The 24,198-nt window shown below is 45.2% G+C and overlaps 1 protein-coding gene across 1 annotated transcript; it reads right to left on the minus strand.

Annotated features, from left to right (window-relative positions):
* Nucleotides 1-1,020: 1,020 nt before the first annotated feature.
* Nucleotides 1,021-23,386, minus strand: LOC309541412 (aldo-keto reductase family 1 member B1-like). Its single transcript, XM_082239254.1, has 10 exons — nt 23,181-23,386; nt 15,939-16,106; nt 14,073-14,189; nt 12,028-12,105; nt 9,568-9,690; nt 7,547-7,653; nt 6,195-6,276; nt 5,432-5,515; nt 3,771-3,853; nt 1,021-1,573 (listed from the first exon to the last, which is right to left on the minus strand). Exons 1-10 carry the CDS (start codon nt 23,244-23,246, stop codon nt 1,531-1,533), a joined length of 951 nt encoding a protein of 316 aa, XP_082095380.1. The 5' UTR covers nt 23,247-23,386; the 3' UTR covers nt 1,021-1,530.
* Between the last annotated feature and the right edge of the window lie 812 nt (nt 23,387-24,198).

Raw genomic sequence — 24,198 nt, forward strand, 5'->3', positions numbered from 1 at the left:
ATAGCTCTATAGTTCCTGCATTGAGGAGCGTTCAACTAGATGACCTACCAGCCTCCCTCCAACAGAGGCAGAATTTAGTAATCTTTTGTAATATGGCGTCCTGTGTGAGGCAAAAAATGTGGCACCCCCTGAATGGATATTCTCAATTTAGTGCCCACTTTGCGGAGGAACTGCCTGCACCACCCTGAATCCAGAGATGCACTCCCAACTCTGTTTCTATTAAAATAATTTGCATTTTCAGCAGAAAATTTGTTGTGTTTATTGGATGCCCATAGAGGCCCCAGCACAAATTCTCTTTTTCAAAGGTGTTGGTGTGTGGCAAATATCAGGACCCTTACCACACAAAGTGGAACTGCACAGTTGTAAGCTCCTTTTGGGGTGAAACCTTACATTTCCAAGATATGCCTCACTTTGATGAATTATATCCCTACTTGAAAGTTGTAATGGAGCAATGGGGTCGTGTGTACCAGTTGAATATGTGGTGCTTCAACATTACACATTGTCAGCCTCCATACAAAGATGGATTTACACTCCCTCCTCTTATCTGATGTGTGACCGCAAAGATGATAAATATGAGAACAAGTCCCGAGAGCTATGCTTCATGGTTGGCAATTTAGCATACTTGTCTTTCCCATTTACAGCAAAAAACCTTAATCTTAATGCTTCTGGGAAACCACCAAGTAAGACCTGTTGCTCCCCAGAAATAGGCATTCAGTGACATTCTGCCTCAGCACATAGAGGGTCTGAAAAAGACATAATAGCTAACCGATTTTGATTTTATTTATTTAATAGCATTCATATGCCTCCTCATAACTAAGTTCTCTGGGCAGACTGCTTTAGTTAGCAATGGTTTTGCAATTGCAGATCAAGCAAGCATATTGGTCTGGTCTCTCTCTCCTGGGACAGCAGTGATTTATGCATTTGAATATGTTCTGAAAGTGATATATCTTCGGGAGAGGTCTACGTTTTTGAACTACTGTACTGATGCATTTTATTAACAGGAAACGACAACTCACACCATTATAGTAACCAGGCAATTTTATTAGAAGGAATACTGTAAGAAGAAAACACTTCAAATCCTTTAGAGAGAGCTACCCATGTAGCAACAAACAGACTGCACACACACCTATAACTTAGAAGCTCCCAGTGTGGTGCCAAAGCAAAGGTATGTCCAGAAAAAAACACAGTTTTAAAACCAAAATGCATTAGAACTTGTGTCTCCCATAAAAAGTGTCAACATATTCTGTCTTTTCAGATGAGGGGAGAAACCAGGGGGAGAAGTTGGCTGTTACTATTCACCTCTCTATAATTCCAACAGCTCATATCGGAAAGGATGATTCTGCCAAATAAAGATGACACACCACTTTGTTCTTAAAAATACCTCTGCTCAGAACATATTGCATATAGGCTGGAAAAGGTTTATAGAAGATGTGTGGAGAGGACAGATTTTTTTTTAAAAAAAAATAATAATGCCAGGAAGTCTACACAAAAAGTCCACATTTTCTGTTTTGAAAAGTTTCAGGACCAGACTTAATATTCGGTTTTGAACGGATAATCCTTGTGGTTTGCACACCTATGAAAAGAAAGAGTTAAATCAGAAGTTTGGTTTTACTTATGCCAATGTCTATTTTAGGGGCACCAAGGTAAACTGGAAGCGTGGAGCACCCTAAACTCTCAAAAAGTGCAGTGGTACCTCGGGTTACATACGCTTCAGGTTACTGACTCCTCTAACCCATAAATAGTACATTGGGTTAAGAACTTTGCTTCAGGATGAGAACAGAAATCGTGCTCCAGCAGCGCGGCAGCAGCAGGAGGCCCCATTAGCTAAAGTGGTGCTTCAGGTTAAGAACAGTTTCAGGTTGAGAACGGACCTCCGGAACGAATTAAGTACTTAACCCGAGGTACCACTGTATCTTTTTAGGCCAGTACACTTTGTGTACCAACAAGTAAAATGCTGCCTACTAGTCATACACCTAAGGGAAGATAAACCCCCCGTTTTCCCTGCCCCCCTAAAAGTGCAAAAAAGGGGACTTGTTGAGCATCTGGAAAAACACAAATTAGGTGGTGGGTCACAAGTTGTTAAGGCCTTATCCAGCATCACCCCCAGCAGACAGCATGAAAATACTTAGTGCTATAATGGATGTAAGAGGAAGAATGTCCACAGTTGTTTTTTTAACATGATTTTACAGCAGTGTAAGAGGAAGAATGTCCACAGTTGTTTTTTTAACATGATTTTACAGCAGTGTCCAGAAATTGAACTTGAAATTTGAGTGCAAAATGCTGAACCTTCAAAGTACGATAAGACAATTCCACAAAGTTTACCTTTGCTGGACATTTTTGAAATTTGCAGCAAGATCATCCATTTAAAAAACCTTAAGAAACCAGGACCATACTGTAGTCAGCAAACTAAACCTCAAACCTCAAAGCAGAATGCTGAATGTTCACAATTGTGGAAGAAGCCACATGAAGAAAGTATGAAGAGAGAAACCATCTACACTTTAAATGAAGAAATATGGGGAAACAGCTGGGGAAACTTTTTCAACCCTTTTCTGCCTCTGGAACTGAGAAGCGATTCTTTGGCTATCACCAGCTATCTCAAACAGCGGTGCTGTCATGACAGGACTTTGGCACAAGACATCCAGGACTCCACTCAGCAGAATGAGAAGGAAGTCCCCCCAGAGGCTGCAGGGATGGCTTCCTTTAACTTCTAAGCGAAGTTAAACATTACCATCTAAAGCGGAAGATCCCCGAGACACTATAAGAGGTCCGGACTGCACCACTGATCTATCAATTAAAGCAGGCCTCGAGACTGCCCTGAGGGAAAGCTAATCAATAATGCTCCTAAAAGCGGCAGATACGTCAACAGAAAGTGGTGGTGGGGATTCTGCGGTAAAGCTTACAGAAGGACATCTTAATGAGAAAATGGCAAGAGCCTGTTTTAAAGGGGTGGTTAAATGCTCAGAGCTTCCAAACTATAGCAGAGTGTGACCAAGTCAGTAGTTATGCCTACCAATGGTAAGGATAACGAACCTGTTTCACAGGTCAGGCAATTTTTAACTTTATGCTAATCATAACTGCCAGTTGCCAGAAATAAATGATAACCTAACCGGCTTTTTTAGCCACTGGGTGAAAACTGATTTAATGTCCTCTAACAAAGGGCCAGCATTAGCCATAATCACTATTGGCAGGGTTATTTGTAGTAGATCAGCAAGAGATTGCAACTCCCAGTCCTCTACAGTGGTGGCTACAACTGAAAACATTCTGCCCCCCCCCCCCAGACTGCCCCACCTACAAATTCAGATTCTGGAAAAGAACTCAGTGGGGGAGGAAACAGGAGCAGATTTTAGTGTCAAAGGGCCTGAAGACTTGGTTCTGGTACTGATCACGAATTCATGGGCTGAGGAAATGTTTAGAATAATCTTGTACCGGCAATCTTAATGCATGTCTGTATTATATCACATCTCACAAGCTTGATGTCTGCCCACCCCAGATTAGAACAGGCTGGTCTTCATCCCTGACTGCCCCAAATGAACTGTGTAAAAGAAGGTTGGCACAAATGCCTTTAAAAAAATGTAATTACGTTTATCATTTCCCCCCAAGAAGGTTGTTTCCCCAATCACCTTTTAACGATTGTGATTAAAAGCTCTTTTGATCTATTCAACCAATTGTCTAACTAAGCACTGCAGAACTGTTCTACACTGAGCCTGGACATGAGAGTCCGACAATGCTGTTTATCAACCCTTTTTGATTTTTTAGACCCTGCTACTTACTGGCTAAATGCACATGCTCTCCAGTTCCTGTTGAAACTGAGAATGGTTTCCAGCTCCTGCTTAGTCAAGTCAAAGTCAAACACCTGACAAGGAGAAAGAAAAAGCAGAATTTCCAATTCATGGCAGGTTCACAAGAATTGTGGAGGTTTACATCCCTTGTTTTATGCATTATTTGCATTTGCAGCCTGCCTCTTCTTCCCAAGTGTTCAATGGAGTAAATAAGCAAAAGCAAGAGTCTTCCCATTTTACCTTCACTGAAATCTTAGCCAATGACCCATCAAACCCAGCATCCTGTTCTCACAGTGGCCAATCAGATGCCTGTGGGAAACCTGCAAGCAGGAGAGCACTCTTCTCCTGAGTGGAATTCAGAAGCATCCCTGCCTCCGAAAGTGACGCTGGTCGGGTTGAGAGATGCCCAAAGCAGCCTAGTAGAGTTGGCCTCTTTTACTGGTTTTGGGGTTGGCTCCAATGAGTTGGGGAGGGCATTTGGGGCCAACTCTGAAATGGGGTGAAAGGAGGCAGTGAAGTGGTTCGTACCCTTTCTGGGGGAATGAGCTTACAGCAGTGGCAGCAAGGACTCAGACAGATAACAACAACAACAACAATAACAACAACAATAATAATAATAAATTATTATTTATACCCCGTCCATCTGGCTGGGTCTCCCCAGCCACCCTGGGCGGCTTCCAACGAAGTATTAAAATACAGTGGTCTGTTAAACATTAAAAGCTTCCCTAAACAGGACTGCCTTCAGATGTCTTCTAAAAGTCTGGTAGTTATTCTTCTCTCTGACATCTGGTGGGAGGGCGTTCCACAGGGCGGGTGCCACTACCGAGAAGGCCCTCTGCCTGGTTTCCTGTAACTTGGCTTCTCGCAGCGAGGGAACCGCCAGAAGGCCCTCGGCGCTGGACCTCAGTGTCCGGGCAGAATGATGGGGGTGAAGATGCTCCTTCAGGTATGACATTCCCAGCGTGTGTGTGCGCAGGGATTTCCCAAGCACAATTACCACCCCTCCCTCTCAGTTTCTAGACTCTCCTCAACCTGTGGTAATGACAACAGTTTCAGAAGAAGGAATGACAGCCTTTGAGCTGTTGGTCTTTCTCGCTCATTGCTGTCTTCTTTTGGTTGGCACGGACTCTCTAGGCTGTTTCTCAAACTTGGGTCTTCAGCTGTTGTTGAACTACAACTCCCATCATCCCTGACCACGGCTCCTGCTAGCTAGGAATGATGTGAGTTGTAGTCTTTTGCAGCTGTTTTGCCTGGATCTCAAAACTGGAGAAGTCACAAACTGAACCTAAGCCCTAATGTGTTCTTCCGCTGAGCCATCTGCCAGCAGATATACAGACCAAAAATAGATTATTCCCTTAATGATAGCTGTAATTCATATGTTTATTTGCACCAGCCTTCCCCAACATGATGTCCTCCAGCTGCTGTTGGGCCTATGGTCATAGATGTCAACTTTCCCCTTTTCTTGCAAGGAATCCTATTCGGAATAAAGGAATTTCCCTTAAAAAAAGGGAAACGCTGACAGCTATGCCTACGGCTGCCAAATCTCTAGTGCCAAATTCACTAGGTAACTGGAGGGCACTTGTTTGGGGTGACATATGCCATGTACGACCCAAACCAATCCTGGTGGGAGCTGATCTTACTTTCAATCTTACCTTGAAGTTTTCTTCAATACGTGCAGGAGTAACAGATTTGGGAATCACAATTGTATTTCTTTGGATATGAAAGCGGATCAGGACCTAATGATCAAGACAAAGACAAACCAAGTAGGTCTTCCTGTCCCAAGTCACAAACACATTAAAAATCAGATTTGCCAGGGAAAACACACACCACACGTTCTTTAGCAAAATGGCACCCCTTTCTGCAAAGCCTGGCTTCAAGTCTCAAATTCCAGAATGGAGTTTAACTGCTGAGGGATCCAAGGGTTGTGGGTCTCACTCAGTTTTCCTAGTACACATCTGTTGCCAGAAAGTTTGCATCCTTGAAATCCCCATGGCAAACGCTGGCTCCCTTGGCCTGAAAGTGAGATTAGCACCGCACCCCATAGTCACCTTTGACTGGACTTAACTGTCCAGGGGTCCTTTTTTATTTACCTAATGGCAAGGAGTGACCTCCCCCTTAGCCTAGTATCTACAACTGCTAATATTTTAATTCTCCATTTCAAGTAGGAGCACTGAAGAAATGAGTTTTTGATCACCACAATTTAACCTTGTTAAATAGGAGGGGATCTAGACATTGCTGAACACAGGAAGCCATCATGATTTGTGCATCTGATCTAATCACGTCTTCCTGCCAAGTTATCAGGCAGGTATTTCTCAGGTCTGCTTTCTGCTCACTGCCTTCTGAAAACCTCCTCTTTTTGCCAGTCCACCAGGTTCTTTGCTTATGCACTCAATTTAACACATAAATCAAACACACCTGAGCTGCAGTTTTATTGTGCTTAGCAGCTATCTCTTTGATCTTGGGGTCATCCAGGAGAGAGGGATCCTCTGGCTTGGCCCTAGGAAAAGCAACAAAAGCCAAAGGGTAATGAATGGTACTAAAATAACTCACGTTTAAAAAAAACAGAAAGGCTGATCAGATGCAGAGGAATAACAACAACAACAATTTATTACAGAACAACAACTACCAGACTTTTAGAAGACATCTGAAGGCAGCCCTGTTTAGGGAAGCTTTTAATGTCTGATGTATTACAATATTTTAATATTTTTTTCGAAGCTGCCCAGAGTGGCTGGGGAAGCCCAGCCAGATGGGCGGGGTATGTATGTATGTATGTATGTATAAATAAATAAATTATTATTATTATTATTATTATTATTATTATTATTATTATTATTATTATTATTATTATTATTATTATCATCATCATCCCACTCATCTGGTTGGGTTTCCCCAGAGCTTCTGCATCTTTTAACAGGGAATTTCATTTAGGACTTTTATTCTCTACACTATTCAAAGTACCACCTGCAGTACAGGAATAAAGGTACAAGCTCACCCTACAGGGCTGTTACAAGCACATAATGCATGTGAATAGCACCATCTTTGAATAGATGAAGGTGCTAAGCAAATGCTAAGTATAATTATGAAGCACAATTATGCATGCGTTAGCCATACAAATAAATTAATAGGCAGATTTGCTGCATTTACTTCCATCAGTGGGTCTGGCAGCCAAGAAGGCAGTTTCTGCACAGATGCAACACATATACCTGGGAAGGTAGCCCATCTAAGAAAAGGAAAGCTCTGGTCCTAAACCTCCACTGCCTTGTGGGATATCTTCAAGAGAAGAAAAGGCTAAGGATTAAGCCCTAAACAAATCCAGAGGGGGGTCCCTATGACACTTGGATGGCACATTGTACGCCTCCTTCTGGCAACTTCTGCAGCCAAGCTGGTCCCAAACATATTGCTCTGCTTTCCTCTGGACCACATCAGCGAGGCTGAGAAGCGGTTATTGTCGTCTGGGCATCCCAGGACCTCCATTCCCACTGCCCAGGCTTGTGCCCCGGGGAGGCCACTTCGGTGCTGCTAACACAGTGGTTTGGCTTTACCCCTGGAGGCACACCCCATTGTCTCCTGAGACAGACAGATGCCAACAACACAACTTTCATAATACTGGATAGCTTCAAATACAAATGCTTAATACACCTGGGGCTGTTGGACCCGGGTTAGTTATCCCTTAGCCCACTTTCATTACCCATTTACTAACTAAGATGTGGAGCTCCAAGCTCATGGCACATTTAGCTAAGCACTAAAAGACAACCAAACATTCTCACCATGGTCTGTCAGGGGAGCCGAGGGGGCTATACGCTGTGACAGCGATCCCTTTGGACTGACAGTAACTGATCAGTTTTTCCTGGGTAAGATACGGGTGGCACTCAATCTGTAAACATAGAAGAAAACAATTTGCCTTATTTGCATTCATCATTTATTTATTTCATTAAAAAAAATTTCACTGCTTGTTTGTAAAAAAAGAAAAGGGCAGGCTGCAATAAAAACAAAACAATAGAGAAGTTTAAGATTTGCATTCAGAGATCAACTATGCATATAATAGGAAATTTCCTGGCAGGTTTCCTGAACAGCTACTGGCAGTTGAACAGGCAAGCCATAATTTATCTGCAAACATAGTTTGGCCTCTTTAGAAAGCCACATGGTAGGTTTTACTTTTTTCCCCAATGCCACAATCTCTGGTTGCTGCACTCCTGATTCTCCCCATATAGGCTTTTCTTGGACTGCAGCACTTATTTCATAGTTGGTGGGATTTTCACAGGGCACTCATAATGTTCCCGTTTAATAGAAGACTACCAGCTTTCCCCAATGATTTCCTCCTTCTCCAGCAGCACCTTCAAATGCCCAATTCAATTTCTCAACCACCCGAGCAAGACAGTTATGCTGGTCAAGGTTGAAGTAGAAGAACGAATTGTACAAAAACAAGGAATAAGAAATGGAATTAAGAAGGAGAAATGCAATTTCAAATAAGCAAAGTAATCAAGCAAGCACCAAGCACGCACACATTGTTTTCTCCCATTGCCATCTCAGGCCAAGCTGGCTTGCAAGGCTTTTTGCAATGGCACAAACCCTGGAGAAACCATTTATCAAAGGCAGTGGCGGGATGTGCATATATACCAGGAACAACCGAGTTTTTCTTGCATCTTGTTCAACATTCTGTGGGGTGTGGAGAATTGTGGTCACTCCAGTCTTTACTTATTGGGGCTTAGTCTTCCTGACCAGCCAAGAAGGGTGCTGAACTATACTGGATAGAGCTGCAAACTTGCTGCGAGTTTTATTTCTGGATTCAACTGCTTTATTAAGGAGGCATAATGGCAACTTCCCAAAAAACTCATGCATGAGTTTTGCATGTATATTTTTTAATCAGTTCACAGCCAGGCCCCTGTAGGATTACCATGTTCCGGCAGTATCCAGAAATTCAGCTGCTTGTTTGAAGGAAGAAGCACACTGGTGAGGCACACAGACTATATTTAGGATGCAACAGGATCCCGAAGCATCCTTGTCTCTGTCACACGATACCTTGGACTCAGTATGCACTGCTCTTTGGGGCTTAATTTCATGCTCACTTAGCATAAATAACATACCAACTCACTCCATTCCAACCATCCTTTTGTCCGCCCACCACAAAGCTAAGAGTTCAGGTGCAAAATCTGAAAAGTTACCATTTAAAAAAACACAAACGACTCCACAGGGGGAAGTTCAGACAATTATTTTGACTGAGCAATTTCCAACGGAGGGGAGGACACCATAGCAGGTGTTGATTTGTGGTAAATAATTCAGCCAGTTAGTTTTCATTGCCAGCTAAAAACCTCCTGCCTCCAAGCCTTTGAGGCTGATAAGAGCGTAAAGCAAGGGACAAGCTCTTGCATACTTTAAGTCTCCATGATTTCTGATGGGGGAAAGTTTTGTGTGTTCTTAACTCTTTCCTCAACGTCTTCATCTTTTTTGAAAAGTGTTGTGAGGCGCTTCTTTTTTTTTGTTACAATCAAGTGGCGTATAATTTTCATGAAATAAGTAAATAACTATAATCAACATGCTTCCCCAATCCCGGGTGTGGGCGCTGCAGGGAAACAGACTCAAATCTAAGTTCAGCTATGAAATGACACCTCATAGACATCGGCCAATTTCACAGGGCTGCTGTGAGATCGAAGATTCCAGCGCTGGAAATGACTATGGGCAAGATATGATGTGGAATAAGAAAAGCAGAATAGTTCTACTTGCCGCTGTGAAATGATCAACCCTTCATAATCCCCTAAAAAGCTTCAGTTTACATCGCTGGGCATCCCACCTGATTATTTGCAGGCTTGTACTTCAACCCAGGCTTGTTCAAGATTCTCTCAAGCTGATCGTGGTTGAAATTGGAAACTCCAATAGACTTCACCAATCCAGCATCCACCAGCTCCTCCATTGCCTGGAGGGGGTGGGGTGGGCGACAAATGAAGACCAAATATTACATAAACATGTTGCAAACATAAATCTCCCCACTGTCCTTAGGAATTCCTCCTGGCCTGACTTTGGAAAGCTGTCACACTTTTGGGCCTGCTAAGCTCTCGTCTAATGAGATAACACCTTCAAAACTATCACATGCACCTCTCTGTGAACAGAAAGGGAATTTGGAAATGAGGAACTCCAGGCCAAAAAACCAGTAGAGTTATACCTTGGGTTCAGGTACACGCTTCAGGTTGAGCGTTTTCGGGTTGCGCTCCGTGGCGACCCAGAAGTAACGGAACGCGTTACCTCCGGGTTTCGCCGCTTGCGCATGTGCAGACGCTCAAAATGACGTCACGCGCATGCACAGAAGCGGCAAATTGTGACCCGTGCATGTGCAGACACGGGTTGCTTTCTCTTCAGGATGCAAACGGGGCTCCAGAACGGATGTCGTTCACATCCAGAGGTACCACTGTACCACATAGAAATAACTATTTGGTCAGGGGGATGTGGTGGTGTTTGGGGATGACTACTCCCCACTGGTAGTGGCGGAGGAAGGGGGTCCGGTGGGGGCGGTTTACCCCGGGTGTCATCCCGGGGGGGGGGTGACACTTGGTGTGCCACCCTCCCGTCACTCCCAAGCCTACCCTGAGCCGTTGGGGGAAGTCAGGGAGCCGCGCCGCTTTGCCGGCGGCCTTCCCCTTTTGTTTCGTCAGCTCAGGAGTTGGGGGAGTCTTGGGAGTCACAGGCGAGTGGTGCACCACTGCCCCGCGCTCCCGGCTGGAGGAGGCAGGCAGGCAGAGGAGAGGATGGGAAGGAGGCAGGCAAGCAAACAATGGAGGGGGTGGGAAGGGGAGAGGAAGGAAGTGGGATCGGTGGGTGCGCCTTTCATTCTGCCTGGAAGATGAGTGCCTACAGCTGGACTATCAAGTGGATTTAAAGGGTCACTTTGGGGGCGGCGCTGCAAACGCAGAAGGGATCTTGCAGTACGTTTATACAGACCTACTGGATTTAATAACACTCCTAAGTGAAGGCGTGCCTATATCTGACTGAAGCCGCCCAAAGGTTAATATTTTCTATATTCAAGGCAGATTAATTCCCTAAGCACAAGGGATGTGTACTGAAAATGGGAATTTCATACTCCCTTGTAAGAAATTGCGGCACTACAGAACCACGGCTGGCTGCCCCATTATAACATGTGATCTCTCTCTCACACGCACAAGAATGCAGTTTATCGGGCAAGTTTAGACTTGTCTGCTCAAAAGGAAGTCCCATTGTGCAGGGGACCTGGAAGAAGAGAAACAAAAGCTCCCTCAACTGAGGACCCAAACCCTGAAACACATAGGAGGAGAGGTGGGGTGTGAGGGAAGCGATGGAAGCAGCCGGCGCTTAAAAAGGGAATAAAATGGTTGCTGTCTTTCTATCTGCGCTGGCTCCCTGCCTGTTACATTACATGCGGGGAAACCCACGTGGGGTTCCTCTCTGTGTAAAGTCTTCAAGCTGTGTAGGGCAGCTGAGTGGGAGGAAGCAGGCAGACTCCGGAGGCCCCGCAGTGCGCCCCACTCTAGCCCCTATGGGCAGCCCACCCTGCCCCTGCGCACGCTGCCCCAGGCACCCGAGCGGCTTCCTCTGTTGCTGCGCACTGGTTCTGTTGCACATGGCATCTAGTCTGGCACAGCCACAATGGCGAAACAGAACTCAGTGCATATTTTTAAGTAAATTTGCTTTCACACATAAATCTGCAAATATCCTACCAAAGTCAAGAGCAGGGCTGGGGAACCTTTTTCAACCCAAGATCCACGCTCCCTTTTAAGGAACCTTTCAGGGTGCAGGACCAGAAGCAAAAGTGGCCAGAGAACAATGAATATTAGCTTCGTACAGCAAGCTTCTTTCTACAAAGACCTCTCTCCATCTTCCATCCAGAGATGCAAAAAGGCACCATCAGAGTTTGACGCATTCAAGTCAGGCAGAACCAGTCAAGGAGAGTGCAGGCCAATAAGATAAGATGTGTGCCTGGCATAAGAAGAGTCCGGGGGGGGGGGAGACAGAAAAAGGGGCTTAGAGGGCCACATCTGGCTCCCTGGTCTGAGGTTTGCAAACCCTAATCAAGAGGGACCTTTCTATGGTATTTGCAACTAGGCACAGCCAATTCCATGTAAAATCTTGAGCTTTACTTAGTGGAGAAGCCCTCCAAGGAACCGATATATAGCACAACTTAAGCCAATAGAAACTGCCATAAATAGCTGCAAGCTATGCAAAAGGTGAATGCAATAAATTGCACACAGAACAAAGAGAAACCTTTAACTGCAGCGGAACATACTTCCCAGGTGTCTTCAATCTTCGTGTTACTGGGTATTACCATGCCTGTTTCATCAGATGGGAATAGGTCATCGCCAGCCTGTCAAATGCAAAGCAAGAACATAAGAGGGGTTTGCTTTTGAGTAGATGAGGCTGTCTTGTGCAGAGTCAGACAACTGGCTTTCCCCAGTCCCCAATATACTTTCACAGGATGTGCCTGAAATTTAACCTGGGACCTTGTGAACAAAGGGATATGCTTTGTGCCAAGCCAGACCATATTCTTGCCTTTCCTGGAGATGCCAGGGACTGACCTTTGCACATTCTGCACACAAACCACATGCTCTGCTACTGAAATACAGCACCAGTGTAAAACAGACGGCGTGGCATTTTCTTTGTACAACGGGGCAAGAAAAGCCAGGATCTCAAGCAACACCACTGCTCATCCAGACAACCAGATCAGCCAAACGCTTCAGTTATTTTTCTGAAAAACCATTAATTCTAGAAGGTAACCGGAGCAGTCTCTGTCGATTGTTCCTCTGTCGTAAGCATGCCTGGACTAAAATACTCCTGGCAGAATCATCACACCTCCCTGCTCCAGGATCTCAGAAGCTTGAGTGTCAAGCTCACAGCTTTTTCAGACACAAGCGCAATGAAAGAATACCAACCATATGCTCTTTTTTATACCTTTAGCCAGTGGTGAAGTGGTCCAGGGTCTTGGGTAAGTGGGAGATGTCAAAGACCCCTTACTATTTCTGTAGAGGGCCCCATCTCTAGCGTCCAAGAGTCGCCCAATCAGCAGGAAAGGGGAGCTCTTTTTTTGCCACCGTATTTTCCAAAGCTAAGCATTTAGGAACACTGGAAACAGGAGGTGCTCCAGTTTCAAGACAAAGATGTGCAGGTTCTGTTATGTACAGTGGAACTTCGTGGAAAGCACACTGTTATGCCTATCAGCTTGGTTGCTCGACAGCAAACAGGCAAGATCCCTCACTGGTCTTTTCAACGGCTTTATTCTTGGTGTAAAACATTTACAGTGCAGAGCGCCTCAATTCCATGTCTTGCTCAGTCACTAGCAGAATCTGAGAGTGGGCGGTCCCTAACCTTTCCCCAGCAGAGTAGTCTCTTGACCCCCAGCCAACGCCTCCCCTCTCTGAGCGAAAACCTACTGCGCAGGGAAGGCGTGGGTAAAGGGGGACCTCCCTCCCCCCCCCGCGCTTTGCTCAGGCACGGTGTCCTGGCTCTTTCTTGCATCCCCTGAGCCCTGCATCTCTTCCCCACTAGAGGCGGGGCTTCCCTCCTCCGCTGAGGAAGTGCTGCTTCCCACGATCTTTGGAGGCTCTCTGTAATCCAGCTGCCCTTCCACCTCTCGCCTCTGAGCTGATGGCAGTTCCCTGACACACACACTCCGAAAGGAGGGATTAGAGAACTCCAAACCATTTGCCCGTGTACATCCACAGAAAACAGTACATCTAACTGAAACACATGGAGATCTGCACTGATTGTTGTAATGCATCCCTAATCACTGTTGTATAATTGTAGGATTATTAGAAGCGTTGTGGCTGTGACCCTGCATTTTTGGATTGGCCCCTATACTTCTGCCTTTAGCATTTCTACACACCTGCCTTTAGCAGGAGTGGCCAGAGGTTTCCAAATGTTGATCTACCACTATAAAGACTTTGTGAGGTGCAGCCAGCAAGGGAAGGAAATGCGATCTGTGTGAGAGCTTCTCCCTTCCGGCTGCAAGGATACCAGATGCCTGACCCACCATAACTGGGGAGCAGGGCCTTTAGTGCAGCTGCCCCAGTTTTGGAGAGCAGCATCCCTGCAACGATACAACTGGTGTCCACTATCTGGAAACAACTGAAAATGGTTGCGTTCAGACCAGCTTTCTCAGCTGAATGAACAGGTCTCTGCCATGAGTGCCTACTTTTTATTGTTTTGATTTATATGATGTAATTTGCAGTGTTGTTTTCAGCCGTTTTGATTTATTTGTGTGCGTTGCCTAGAGGTAAGGACAGAAACTGAAAGACAGACAGACAGACAGACAAACAAACAAACAAACAAGAATACCTTGAATCCCAGAGGCCAGTGAATAAGGTAGAGGTCTAGATACTCCAGCTTCAAGGCTTTAAGAGTTGCTTTACAGGCACCCTTCACCAAGGCTTTCTCGTGGAATGTGCACCACAGCTGGGCGGGGGGTGGGAAGAGGAAGGATAGCAAGAACACAGGTTAATTCACCAGATTACATCTATTCCACAATGCTTTTTTCTTTTTAAAATAATATTTTATTAAAGCTTTTTCATAATATAATAGGATAAAAGAAACTAATCTAAATAAAAACAAATTGGGGGGGGGAGGAAACAAGAGTTCTCTTTCAAAAGCCCTTGTCCCACACAGAAAGTGTGGCCCCTCCCAGCTCTCACCTGGGGACTTTCATAGAATCGTGCAATTGCAAAGTTGGAAAGGACCCTGAGGATCTTTTCTTTCTTCTCCCAGTGTCTCATCCTGGGAGAGGTCTCCTCTTCCCTGCCTCTCACTCAGAGCTCCTTCCACCACAGTGTTATCTCCCCCCCCCCCGGAAGAAAATACGTCTATCACATGAACTGATGGGAATGGCTCCATTAATCCGGCAATCTTGCAGGGCCGGGGAAGCAGTGGCCCTCCAGAGGTTACTAAAATGCAACTCCTACCATTCCTGAGCACTGAGCACAAAACAGTTCCTTCACAACACAAAATTCACTCTTGGTTTCCCCAAGTTCCTTTGTTTCAGCAACCTAGTCTTTTTTTGACAGTGGTTGTGGACTTGTTGCTATTGCTGAACAACTAACAGTCAGAAATCCTCAGTAATGCCCTGCACATCGCTCAGAGATCTATCAACAGAACCTGATCCACCTTCTGCTCACCTCTGCTCTAAGGGATCGGACTTTCAGCTTGGGGTGGGGGGTTATTAAAGGTAAAGGGACCCCTGACCATTAGGTCCAGTCGTGGCAGACTCTGGGGTTGCGGCGCTCATCTCGCTTTATTGGCCAAGGGAGCCGGCGTACAGCTTCCGGGTCATGTGGCCAGCATGACTAAGCCGCTTCTGGCAAACCAGAGCAGCGCACAGAAACGCAGTTTACCTTCCCGCAGAGTGGTACCTCTTTATCTACTTGCACTTCGATGTGCTTTCAAACTGCTAGGTTGGTAGGAGCAGGGACCGAGCAACGGGAGCTCACCCCATCGCGGGGATTCGAACCGCTGACCTTCTGATCGGCAAGTCCTAGGCTCTGTGGTTTAACCCACAGCACCACCCGCGTCCCTTGGGGGGTTATTAGACCAAGCTTTATCTTTGGAAGCCCAACCATCTTTCATCGGCTGGGGCTGGTATACTGGCTCTGGTCTCTGCTAGCCTGGCCAGTTACTCACATCTATGATAACGTCCCTCACTGCTACACTTTGTTGGATGGCCATCTGTCACGGATGCTTTAGTTGAGATTACTGTACTGTGGGGGGTTGACCTAGATGATCCTTGGGGTCTCTTCCAACTCTACAGTCCTATGATTCTTTGAAAACATAGGTTACAACCTGGACTGTGTGTATGGGATAGATCTCACCGGTCCTGAACAAACGGCATTGATTCCTCGTCTATTCCCAAACCAAATGCTAGGTGCTCATCTTAACATTCAAAGCCCTAAATAGCTTATGACCAGGATAACTCAGGAAGCACTTCCTCTCCCTGGAACCTGCCAAGGTAAGAAGCTCCCCTGTGGATACGTCATATATGCTTTATCTATTAAATATCTGGAAAGTGGCCCATTGGTAAAATATGATGGGCCCTTCTCTCTGGGGACAGTCAGCATCAAGCAAAAAAGAAAGTTTAGGAGTACATTACAAATCTGGTTGCAACCCACTTTTCAAAGCCCAGCAGGTGGGAAAGTGGGGTATAAATGTATATACCTTACTGACAATGAAAAGGTCCTCACGCTTTACAACTCCAGCCTTGATTTTCTCCTGGATTCCGCTGCCAACCTCTTCTTCATTTTGGTACACATAGGCACAGTCTATGTGGCGATATCCCACGTCAATGGCTTTCTTCACAGCCTCTGCTACTTTCCCTGGTGGGGACTGAACAACAGAGAAATCCTGTTCAAGCATCCCATTAACTTGCCACACCTTCCTCTTTGCTCCACAATCGAGTATCTATCCATTGTCAATACTCTGGGCCTAGCACAGACATAATACTTAAAACATGAGCAGCAGCCAAGCAGCCACCATGGTTGGTCACCATAGACTTGGTAAAGATCCTAAACCAGAGGTGGAAAACATTTTCCTTTTTTTGCCACGGAGGCCAGATCTGACTTAGTATAAAGACAGCTCATTGCGTTCTAGCTTTGTTCTGCAGGCAAATTAAAAAGCAGCCTTGTCATCCTCGCAGAATCTTATATTTGCATCAAAGGCTAATATTGGGAGCAAGTGGGATAGTTTGAGTGGGTGGCAGGCAAAAGCAAAGGAAGCAGGTAATGTGCATTTGGCAAAGACATCTCTGGCGTGTTCAGCAATGTAAAAATGGAACTTGAAACACACATGCATGTGTGTGAGGGAGAAGAAATGACCTTGCTGCCCCTTTAAGCTGCTAACGTGTAAATAGTCATTATCACCATCGGTTTCTTTATATACAGTGGTACCCCGGGTTACATACGCTTCAGGTTACATACACTTCAGGTTACAGACTCTGCTAACCCAGAAATAGTACTTCGGATTAAGAACTTTGCTTCAGGATGAGAACAGAAATTGTGCTCTGGTGGCGCAGTGGCAGCAGGAGGCCCTGTTAGCTAAAGTGGTGCTTCAGGTTAAGAACAGTTTCAGGTTAAGAACGGACCTCCAGAATGAATTAAGTATGTAACCAGAGGTACCACTGTAATACAATTTTCTACATATTCAGCTGTGCTCAAAGCGGCTCACATAAAAAGCAGAATGACTAGTACAGCGGCTATATAATAAAAGGTATAATATCACTACAATATAACACTTTAAAAAATCCGTACCAACGGTTAACAGTTCATTTAACAAACATGAAAAGGCAAGCGAGCGTATAGCTTATCAATTCTGAAGTCATCTTAGTCGTGTTCGACTCTCCGTGACCCCATGAACCAGAGCATGCCTTGGAAACGCTCGCTTTCTTCTTAAAGCTTCTCCTTTTTTACGTCCATGGAGTTTTCTTAGCAAAATACTGGAGTGGTTTGCAGCTTATTAATAGGCACAACTAAAAATACTTAGCATCATAAAGTTGGAAAGGACCATGAGGGTCATCTAGTCCCACCCCCCTGCAGTACAGAAATCTTTTGCCCATCATGGGCCTCAAACCCTCAACCCTGAGATTAAGAGTCTCATGCTCTACTGACTGAGCCATCTCAGTTACTAGTGTCATCAGTTTTGGGGCGGCTGTTGGATGTAACATTACTGGATATGCTTTTATCTGTGCCCCAGGCAATGAACGTAATCAAAATGGCATTTGGCTGCCCAAATTATGTTTTCAGGCGTGTGCTTTTCTTTCCTCCCTCAGATGCAAGGCACGTCACAGGAAGACTTGGGAGCCTGTGAGAAGTCCAGACCCTCAAGGGCTTGCTGGAACTAGTAGACCAGGAGATGGAGATGGCTATCCCTCAAAGCATCTAGCAAAATAGCAAATGGCAAATAAATTTGTAGGCCCGTTTCATTAAGGATGTCTAGACGCCACCAATATTAAAGGCCAAAGGCTGCAGTGTTTATTAGATTGAAGAATTAGGAGAAGGGAATCTTGTTTGAGACAGATGGGTCCCTACAGCCAGAGATCCTGCTTGACTGACTCTGTGTCACTGCTAATCATCGGCAGAGTGAATTGACCAACATTTATTGGATTGCACCGAGACCTCTAGCTTACTGAAATGAACAAACTGCCAACAAAAGGTTGTGTATTGGGTGGTGGGGAATAATTTTCAGGCTGAAACATTGACATATTGTCTATGTGGTGAACGTAGAAAACTGGCAGTCTTCCAGTGAGCTGCAAGGCCAGTCCAAGGTATTAGTACTAGTGTACAAGGTCTTGAATGACTGGTGATCAAAGTACCTAGAAGAGCACCTCTCTCAAAATAATCTCTGGCCCAATGATTGGCAGGAAAGAGCCAGTCCATGCCACCGAGTGCTGCCAGGCTGGGGCAGCCCTCTGACAGGGCCTTCCTGGTGGTGGCTCTCCACTTGTGGAACAAAATTCCTGGCGAGGTGTGTCTGTCCCGCTCATTATTAATATTCAGGAGGAATTTAAATACCCGGTACATTCCTGTTCACCCATACATTTGATGGATGAAAGATAGTTTCTGGCAACCTTGAAATTATTAATTATGAGGGTATGTGGCTATATTTGAACACTTTTAGATGTTCTAATCTTTACTGTTTTTACTACTTTGTTGGCTCCTTTTCGAAGGAATGGCAGGAAATATATTTTAATAATCATCATGCAGCCACAGGGTGGGCCGCACACGGAATTCACGTGTGACAAGTGCACAGCCCCAGAACCTCTCTGGTTCTGATAAGCTTTCTTCTATTTATTTTTGTTGGCACTGACTGTTCCACACTAAACACAAGTTATTGTATATATTATTAGCAAACTTTGCTCCTTCTGCAGCTGAAGTGGCATTATTTACACACAAGAGGAAGGCAGCAACAGGCTACAAAAGCTGCTGAAGTACAAAAGATCTACAGGCAATCCAAAAAGACATAGTTCTTTCCACGCTTTTATTTAATTAAAGTAACACATGCTTTTGAGAATTATCTGTAAGTTTTACCCATCTGCTCACTTAGGAAAGCATTTCTGGCTTTGCGTTTTCACACTATGCCCTCAGAATATTTAGAGGGATACCACATGAAAATTTGGTAGTACCAAAATTTTTGGTAACCAAGCAGCAGAAGATCTATACATTGTGCACTATATTGCTCTCTGTATTCTGAACCAAGAACTACGTTTATCCTTGATTTGCTAAGCAAGAGACCTGATGCGGCTGATCAAGTGATCACCTATTTGTTGTCTGGTTTTGGCAAATTTGCGGAGGACAAATTTGTGAGGTTTGCAGTTGCTGCCCCAAAATTGAGGATAACATGGTGGACTGTAAAGATTTAATTGGGAATGGAATATATATATATATATATATATATATGCAGGTTTTGGTGTCTTCGGGTGTCTTCCCGTGTAAGAGTCGGGGTGTCTGTGCGACGTTTCGACGAGGTCTCACTCGTCATCTTCAGGCTGGTGCTTTCGGCTTCTTGTTGCTGGAACAGAGCAGAATCTGGTGTTTGAGTTCCTATAAATACTGTTGAGGGGTGTGGTGTATAGCCTCCAACGTTCTGGGCAGAGAGGAAGTTCCTAGATTAGTGTGCCTTTTCTTCTTTTGTTCCTTAATTACTTGAGGGATATCTTGAGTGATTTCATGAGTGATATTCTGAATACCACTGGGTGGGTGGCTCAAGTAATTAAGGAACAAAAGAAGAAAAGGCACACTAATCTAGGAACTTCCTCTCTGCCCAGAACGTTGGAGGCTATACACCACACCCCTCAACAGTATTTATAGGAACTCAAACACCAGATTCTGCTCTGTTCCAGAAACAAGAAGCCGAAAGCACCAGCCTGAAGATGACGAGTGAGACCTCGTCGAAACGTCGCACAGACACCCCGACTCTTACACGGGAAGACACCCGAAGACACCAAAACCTGCATTCCTGTACCCGTGAAAATCTACGAAAGCAAATATATAAATATATATATATACCATTAGTATTATGTTCGTGTGAGTGTATGTGATTGTGTTTTAATGCTATATATACTGTAAAGGACGTATACTCTTTTTTCTGGTGGTTGATATGACCATGATGGTCGAAACAACAACAAACAATAAATACACTTCAGAAACAAAAATCCTTTCGGAGGTGGGGGTGGGGTGGAGCGAAAACAGGTTCAGTCTGAGGAAGAGGTTGGAGAGAGAAAGCTTGTCCATCAAGTTCTCAATAGAGGGTGTGTGGCTTGCTGCAGTCAAATGGCAGCTTCATTTAAAGTCTCCAGCACCCTTGGGAATGAAATCGCTCTTTGTTACCTTTCTAAGCACACCTCCTGAAAGGTAATGCTGCAGGGCTTGCGGGGGCCAAGAAGCAAATTAGCAAGGCCTGACTGGCAGGAAGCTATAAGCTCCTGACTGCTCAGAGCTCTCAGAAGAAGCTTGTGAGGAAAAAATGGTTCCTGGGGCCTAAAAGGTGGGAAACCTCCAAGCAGTTCAGATAATAAAAAGTACTCAGTAGAGGTGAGGTGGCCCAGTGCAAAGCTCATCCTCTTGGCCATTACGCCAGCTTCCTTCAACCTGGGTCCTTCCAGATGTTTTGTGCCCAGGGCCGATGGGAGCTGCCACCCAAAATATCTCCAGGATGGAGAAAGCTGAACTATGCTAAGCCTCTGATTAGCCAAAACAGACTGAACTGCAAGGCTGGCTGCCAGAAATTCACCAGCACGTTATGTCTTTTTGTCCCATGAGAACATCATCCTTTTAAGTCGACCCTTAGGATTATCTTCAAACTACTGGAAAAGAAAAACAAGCAAACCAACAATGCCGTTTTCTACTTTTTCCTCATTAAAATAAAATGGCCCTCTACAAAACAGAAGTTGCTGCTGCTCCTTGTAAGAAAAGGAAGTTACCGTATTTTTTGCACCGTAACACTCACTTTTTTCCTCCTAGAAAATAAGGGTAAATGTCTGTGCGTGTTATGGAGCGAATGCCTACAGATGGCGGGGGGATCTGCTGCAGTCGTGAGCAGAGGATCCATGGTTCCCCTTCCTTTCCTCCTCCGTGGTTACAAAGCATGGATCCACATGGATCCTCAGGATTTTTGCATTGGGCTACTCCAAACTCACTGTCAGATCACATGTCTGTGGCCACAGCATGAACCACAAAAATCATATATCCACTATTTCGTTTAGAATAATTTTTTCCTTGTTTTCCTCCTCTAAAAACTACGTGCGTGTTATGGTCTGGTGCGTGTTATAGAGCGAAAAATACGGTATTTCCTCCTTTTTCCTTTGAGGCCCAGGCAACATGTTTGGCCAGGCAGAACCCCACCTGCCTCACAAAAATCTACAACACAGATCTGGAATAAGATTAAAGATGCCCAAAGAGTACAACATGTAAGCACACACAGTTTCCTTGTTGCATTTTCTCTACAAACTTTGCCAGCTGCTTCTTCAGATCCCCCGCCACCGCCGGCTGAAGCTTACTCGCTTCAGATTTAAGTGGAGCCTGCAGCTACACTTAGTGGTTGGGTTTTGCAGTTAAGAGTGTTGGACTAGGAGCTGGGTTCAAATCCCCAATCTGCCATGAAACTCACTGGGTGAACTTGGTGGTCCATTCACATTCTCTCAGCCTAACCTTACGAGGATTAAATGGGGAGGAGAAGCAGAACCACATATACTACCTTGAGCTCAGTGGAGAAGCAAAATGTGTACGTTATAATAAATAGATAGCTGCTTTTGTGAAGTGTTCCGATAGCCCATACCTTCCAGCATACTCCATTTCTACCCAGTTTTCTGTCCCCAACTCAGCATTTCATGGACACTGAAGACACTCTGTCCTCATTAAAAATCAACTATCATTACATTCACCTTCCCAAGCAGTTCCCCATCCCTCTGTCCCCTTAGGGATTTGTTCTTAAGCATTTTCTTTTTTAATTTCTGCAAATCTCTGGGTTCTCCAATGTCTTTTGATACCTCCGGCTCCCTGAGCATGGGTAGGGCTGTTTTGGCTACATGAGCCAAGGCACTCGCCTCAGGACATCGAAATCTGAGGAAGCGATAATTGCAGCATCTCTCTTTCAAGATGCAAAAACGCTTTTTAAAAAACCCTTTTAAAAAACCCGATGTGTGTTTTCTTTTTCTTTTTTTAAGAAATAAAAATAAATGTTTTCTTACACAGCTTAAACCCTAAAAATGGCATTAGCAAAGCTTGGGAGACCAAAAGAAACTTCACTGTTTTTACAAATAGTCTCCTTCAGGCAGCCAATAAAATCTAGCAGGATGAGAACGTTCTCTGCCACTCCTTGAAAGAGACTCATTGAACTGAACAGAACTTCCAACTAAGCGTGCATAAAATAATTCTGCATTACTGCCAAAAATCTCCCCAGTGAAGCTTCTTTACCTTCAACGGCTGCACAATCTGCAAAAATTTGGAAGGCAAATAATTTCCCCCAGCAGCCAGTGAAGACAAAAGCAATCTTCCTGCAGAATTTTTATAGCACATATAAAACACTTAAGGGCCCAACAGGAAAAAAAAGAAGTTGGTAAATGTGCACTTCACCCCTATTAGTTCCATAAAGTTTTTTTTTTTTTTGGGGGGGGGCCTTACTGCCAAATTATAGAGTTTAAGAGCAGCAGCCGTGGGCATGGAGGTACATCAGAATTATTGGCATTAGAATTTTTTAATATATTTTTTAATGTTACGGTGGTAATGGAGGAAAACTGTGTTAGAAAGCAGTTTTAAACAAAGTTGAAATCAATTATATAAAATAGGCAAAACCATTTCCAGATATCCATTTTATATAAACCAGTTTCACACTAACTCTGACCCATATTTTTTATTCCAGTAATGTCTCTGCCCTTCTCCGCACAAAAAATATCCAAGCAGCACAGCACAAGGAATTTTATTCATGCAATTTACTAACCTTAACAATGGGCTTTCAAGGAAAGAGGAAGGAATGTTATATAACAGCTGCTTGCATTTCACAGAATAAGGAATTGCTCCGCTCTGTATACCACCAAAAAGACAAATTAAGCAAAATCTGCAAAATATATTAAAGGGGGTACGGAGACCAGAGTGTCCCGAGAGGCAGATCTGATCAAAGGCAAACCGGAAAAAGCAGAAATAAAGTAAAAACTGCAAAAGCAGCAAACGTGCACCCTATTTTGGGGCATGCAAAACGAAGCGAAAGCGAAGCTTTTAATTACTTTGGATGCTGCCAGACGCAGTGGAAAGCTTTGTCCGAGGCGAGGAAAAAGATCGCCCAGAAAGCATGAACTGGGAAGTGGCGGCAGCGGCGGCAGCAGCAGCAGCAGCAGGGTGGGCAGATGGAAGATGCCATCGGCCTCAAGAGACCCGCTTACCATCCCTCTTTCTTGACACGACAAACACCCACCTTCCAAGTCCCCAGGCCCAGAATGGGCATCTTCGCTTTGGTGCAGAGCTCCACGTATTTGGCCATGATTTCCCGGGCGCCGAGGGGGGAGCGAAATGCCACGTTAGGCCGAGAAGCGAGCTGGAAGCGCAGCGCAGCCGCCTCCAAAACAGGCGCATTTAATGGGCTTTAGCCACGCCCCGGCAGGCGCTCGTCGCCCAGAGGGGGCTGGAGGAAAAACGTCGAGACATTTCAAGTTTGGGGGCTGCTCCCTCCCGCCAACAGGCTCGCGCCTCCTCCTTGTTCGCTGCGCAGCCCAGCGCCTTTTGATTCGGAACGGAGCGCCGCTGATCCCCGTGAAAACAAGCGCGCGTAAAATTGCACAGGAAAAAGTTGGAGAGGGGGGTGGTAAATGTGGCTTGCGGTTTATTAGACCCTCTTTGAGTGTTAGATCTGGACTTTTTCGCGGCGATCGCAGAGAGGAGCAGCTTTGCGCCTCCCCATCCAGGCGCAGCGCATCATCCTTGCCCCAGATAGTCGGGCCGGCTGCCTATGAAAGGGACCCGACGCCGGCCCAAGCGGGGTCAGGAAAGCGCAGCTGCTTCGGGAAGAGGGAGGGAGTGGGGGGGGGGGCGGGAGCTAGGCTCGATCCGGGCGAAGGAGTCGCGGCCTCAGCAGCAGCCGCCGGTTGGAAAGGATAAGGCGGAGCAGGCGCTTGCCCCGGGGCGCGCAAAAAGGGAGGCTTAGGTGGCCCACAAAGGTCCGAATAGTTAAAGCTATGGTTTTCCCAGTAGTGATGTATGGAAGTGAGAGCTGGACCATAAAGAAGGCTGATCGCCGAAGAACTGATACTTTTGAATTATGGTGCTGGAGGAGACTCTTGAGAGTCCCATGGACTGCAAGAAGATCAAACTTATCCATTCTGAAGGAAATCAGCCCTGAGTGCTCACTGGAAGGACAGATTGTGAAGCTGAGGCTCCAATACTTTGGCCACCTCCGGAGAAGAGATACTCCCTGGAAAAGACCCTGATGTTGGGAA

This window comes from Podarcis vaucheri (genome assembly GCF_965113315.1).
Source record: "Podarcis vaucheri genome assembly, chromosome: 10".
NCBI classification, from domain to species: domain Eukaryota; kingdom Metazoa; phylum Chordata; class Lepidosauria; order Squamata; family Lacertidae; genus Podarcis; species Podarcis vaucheri.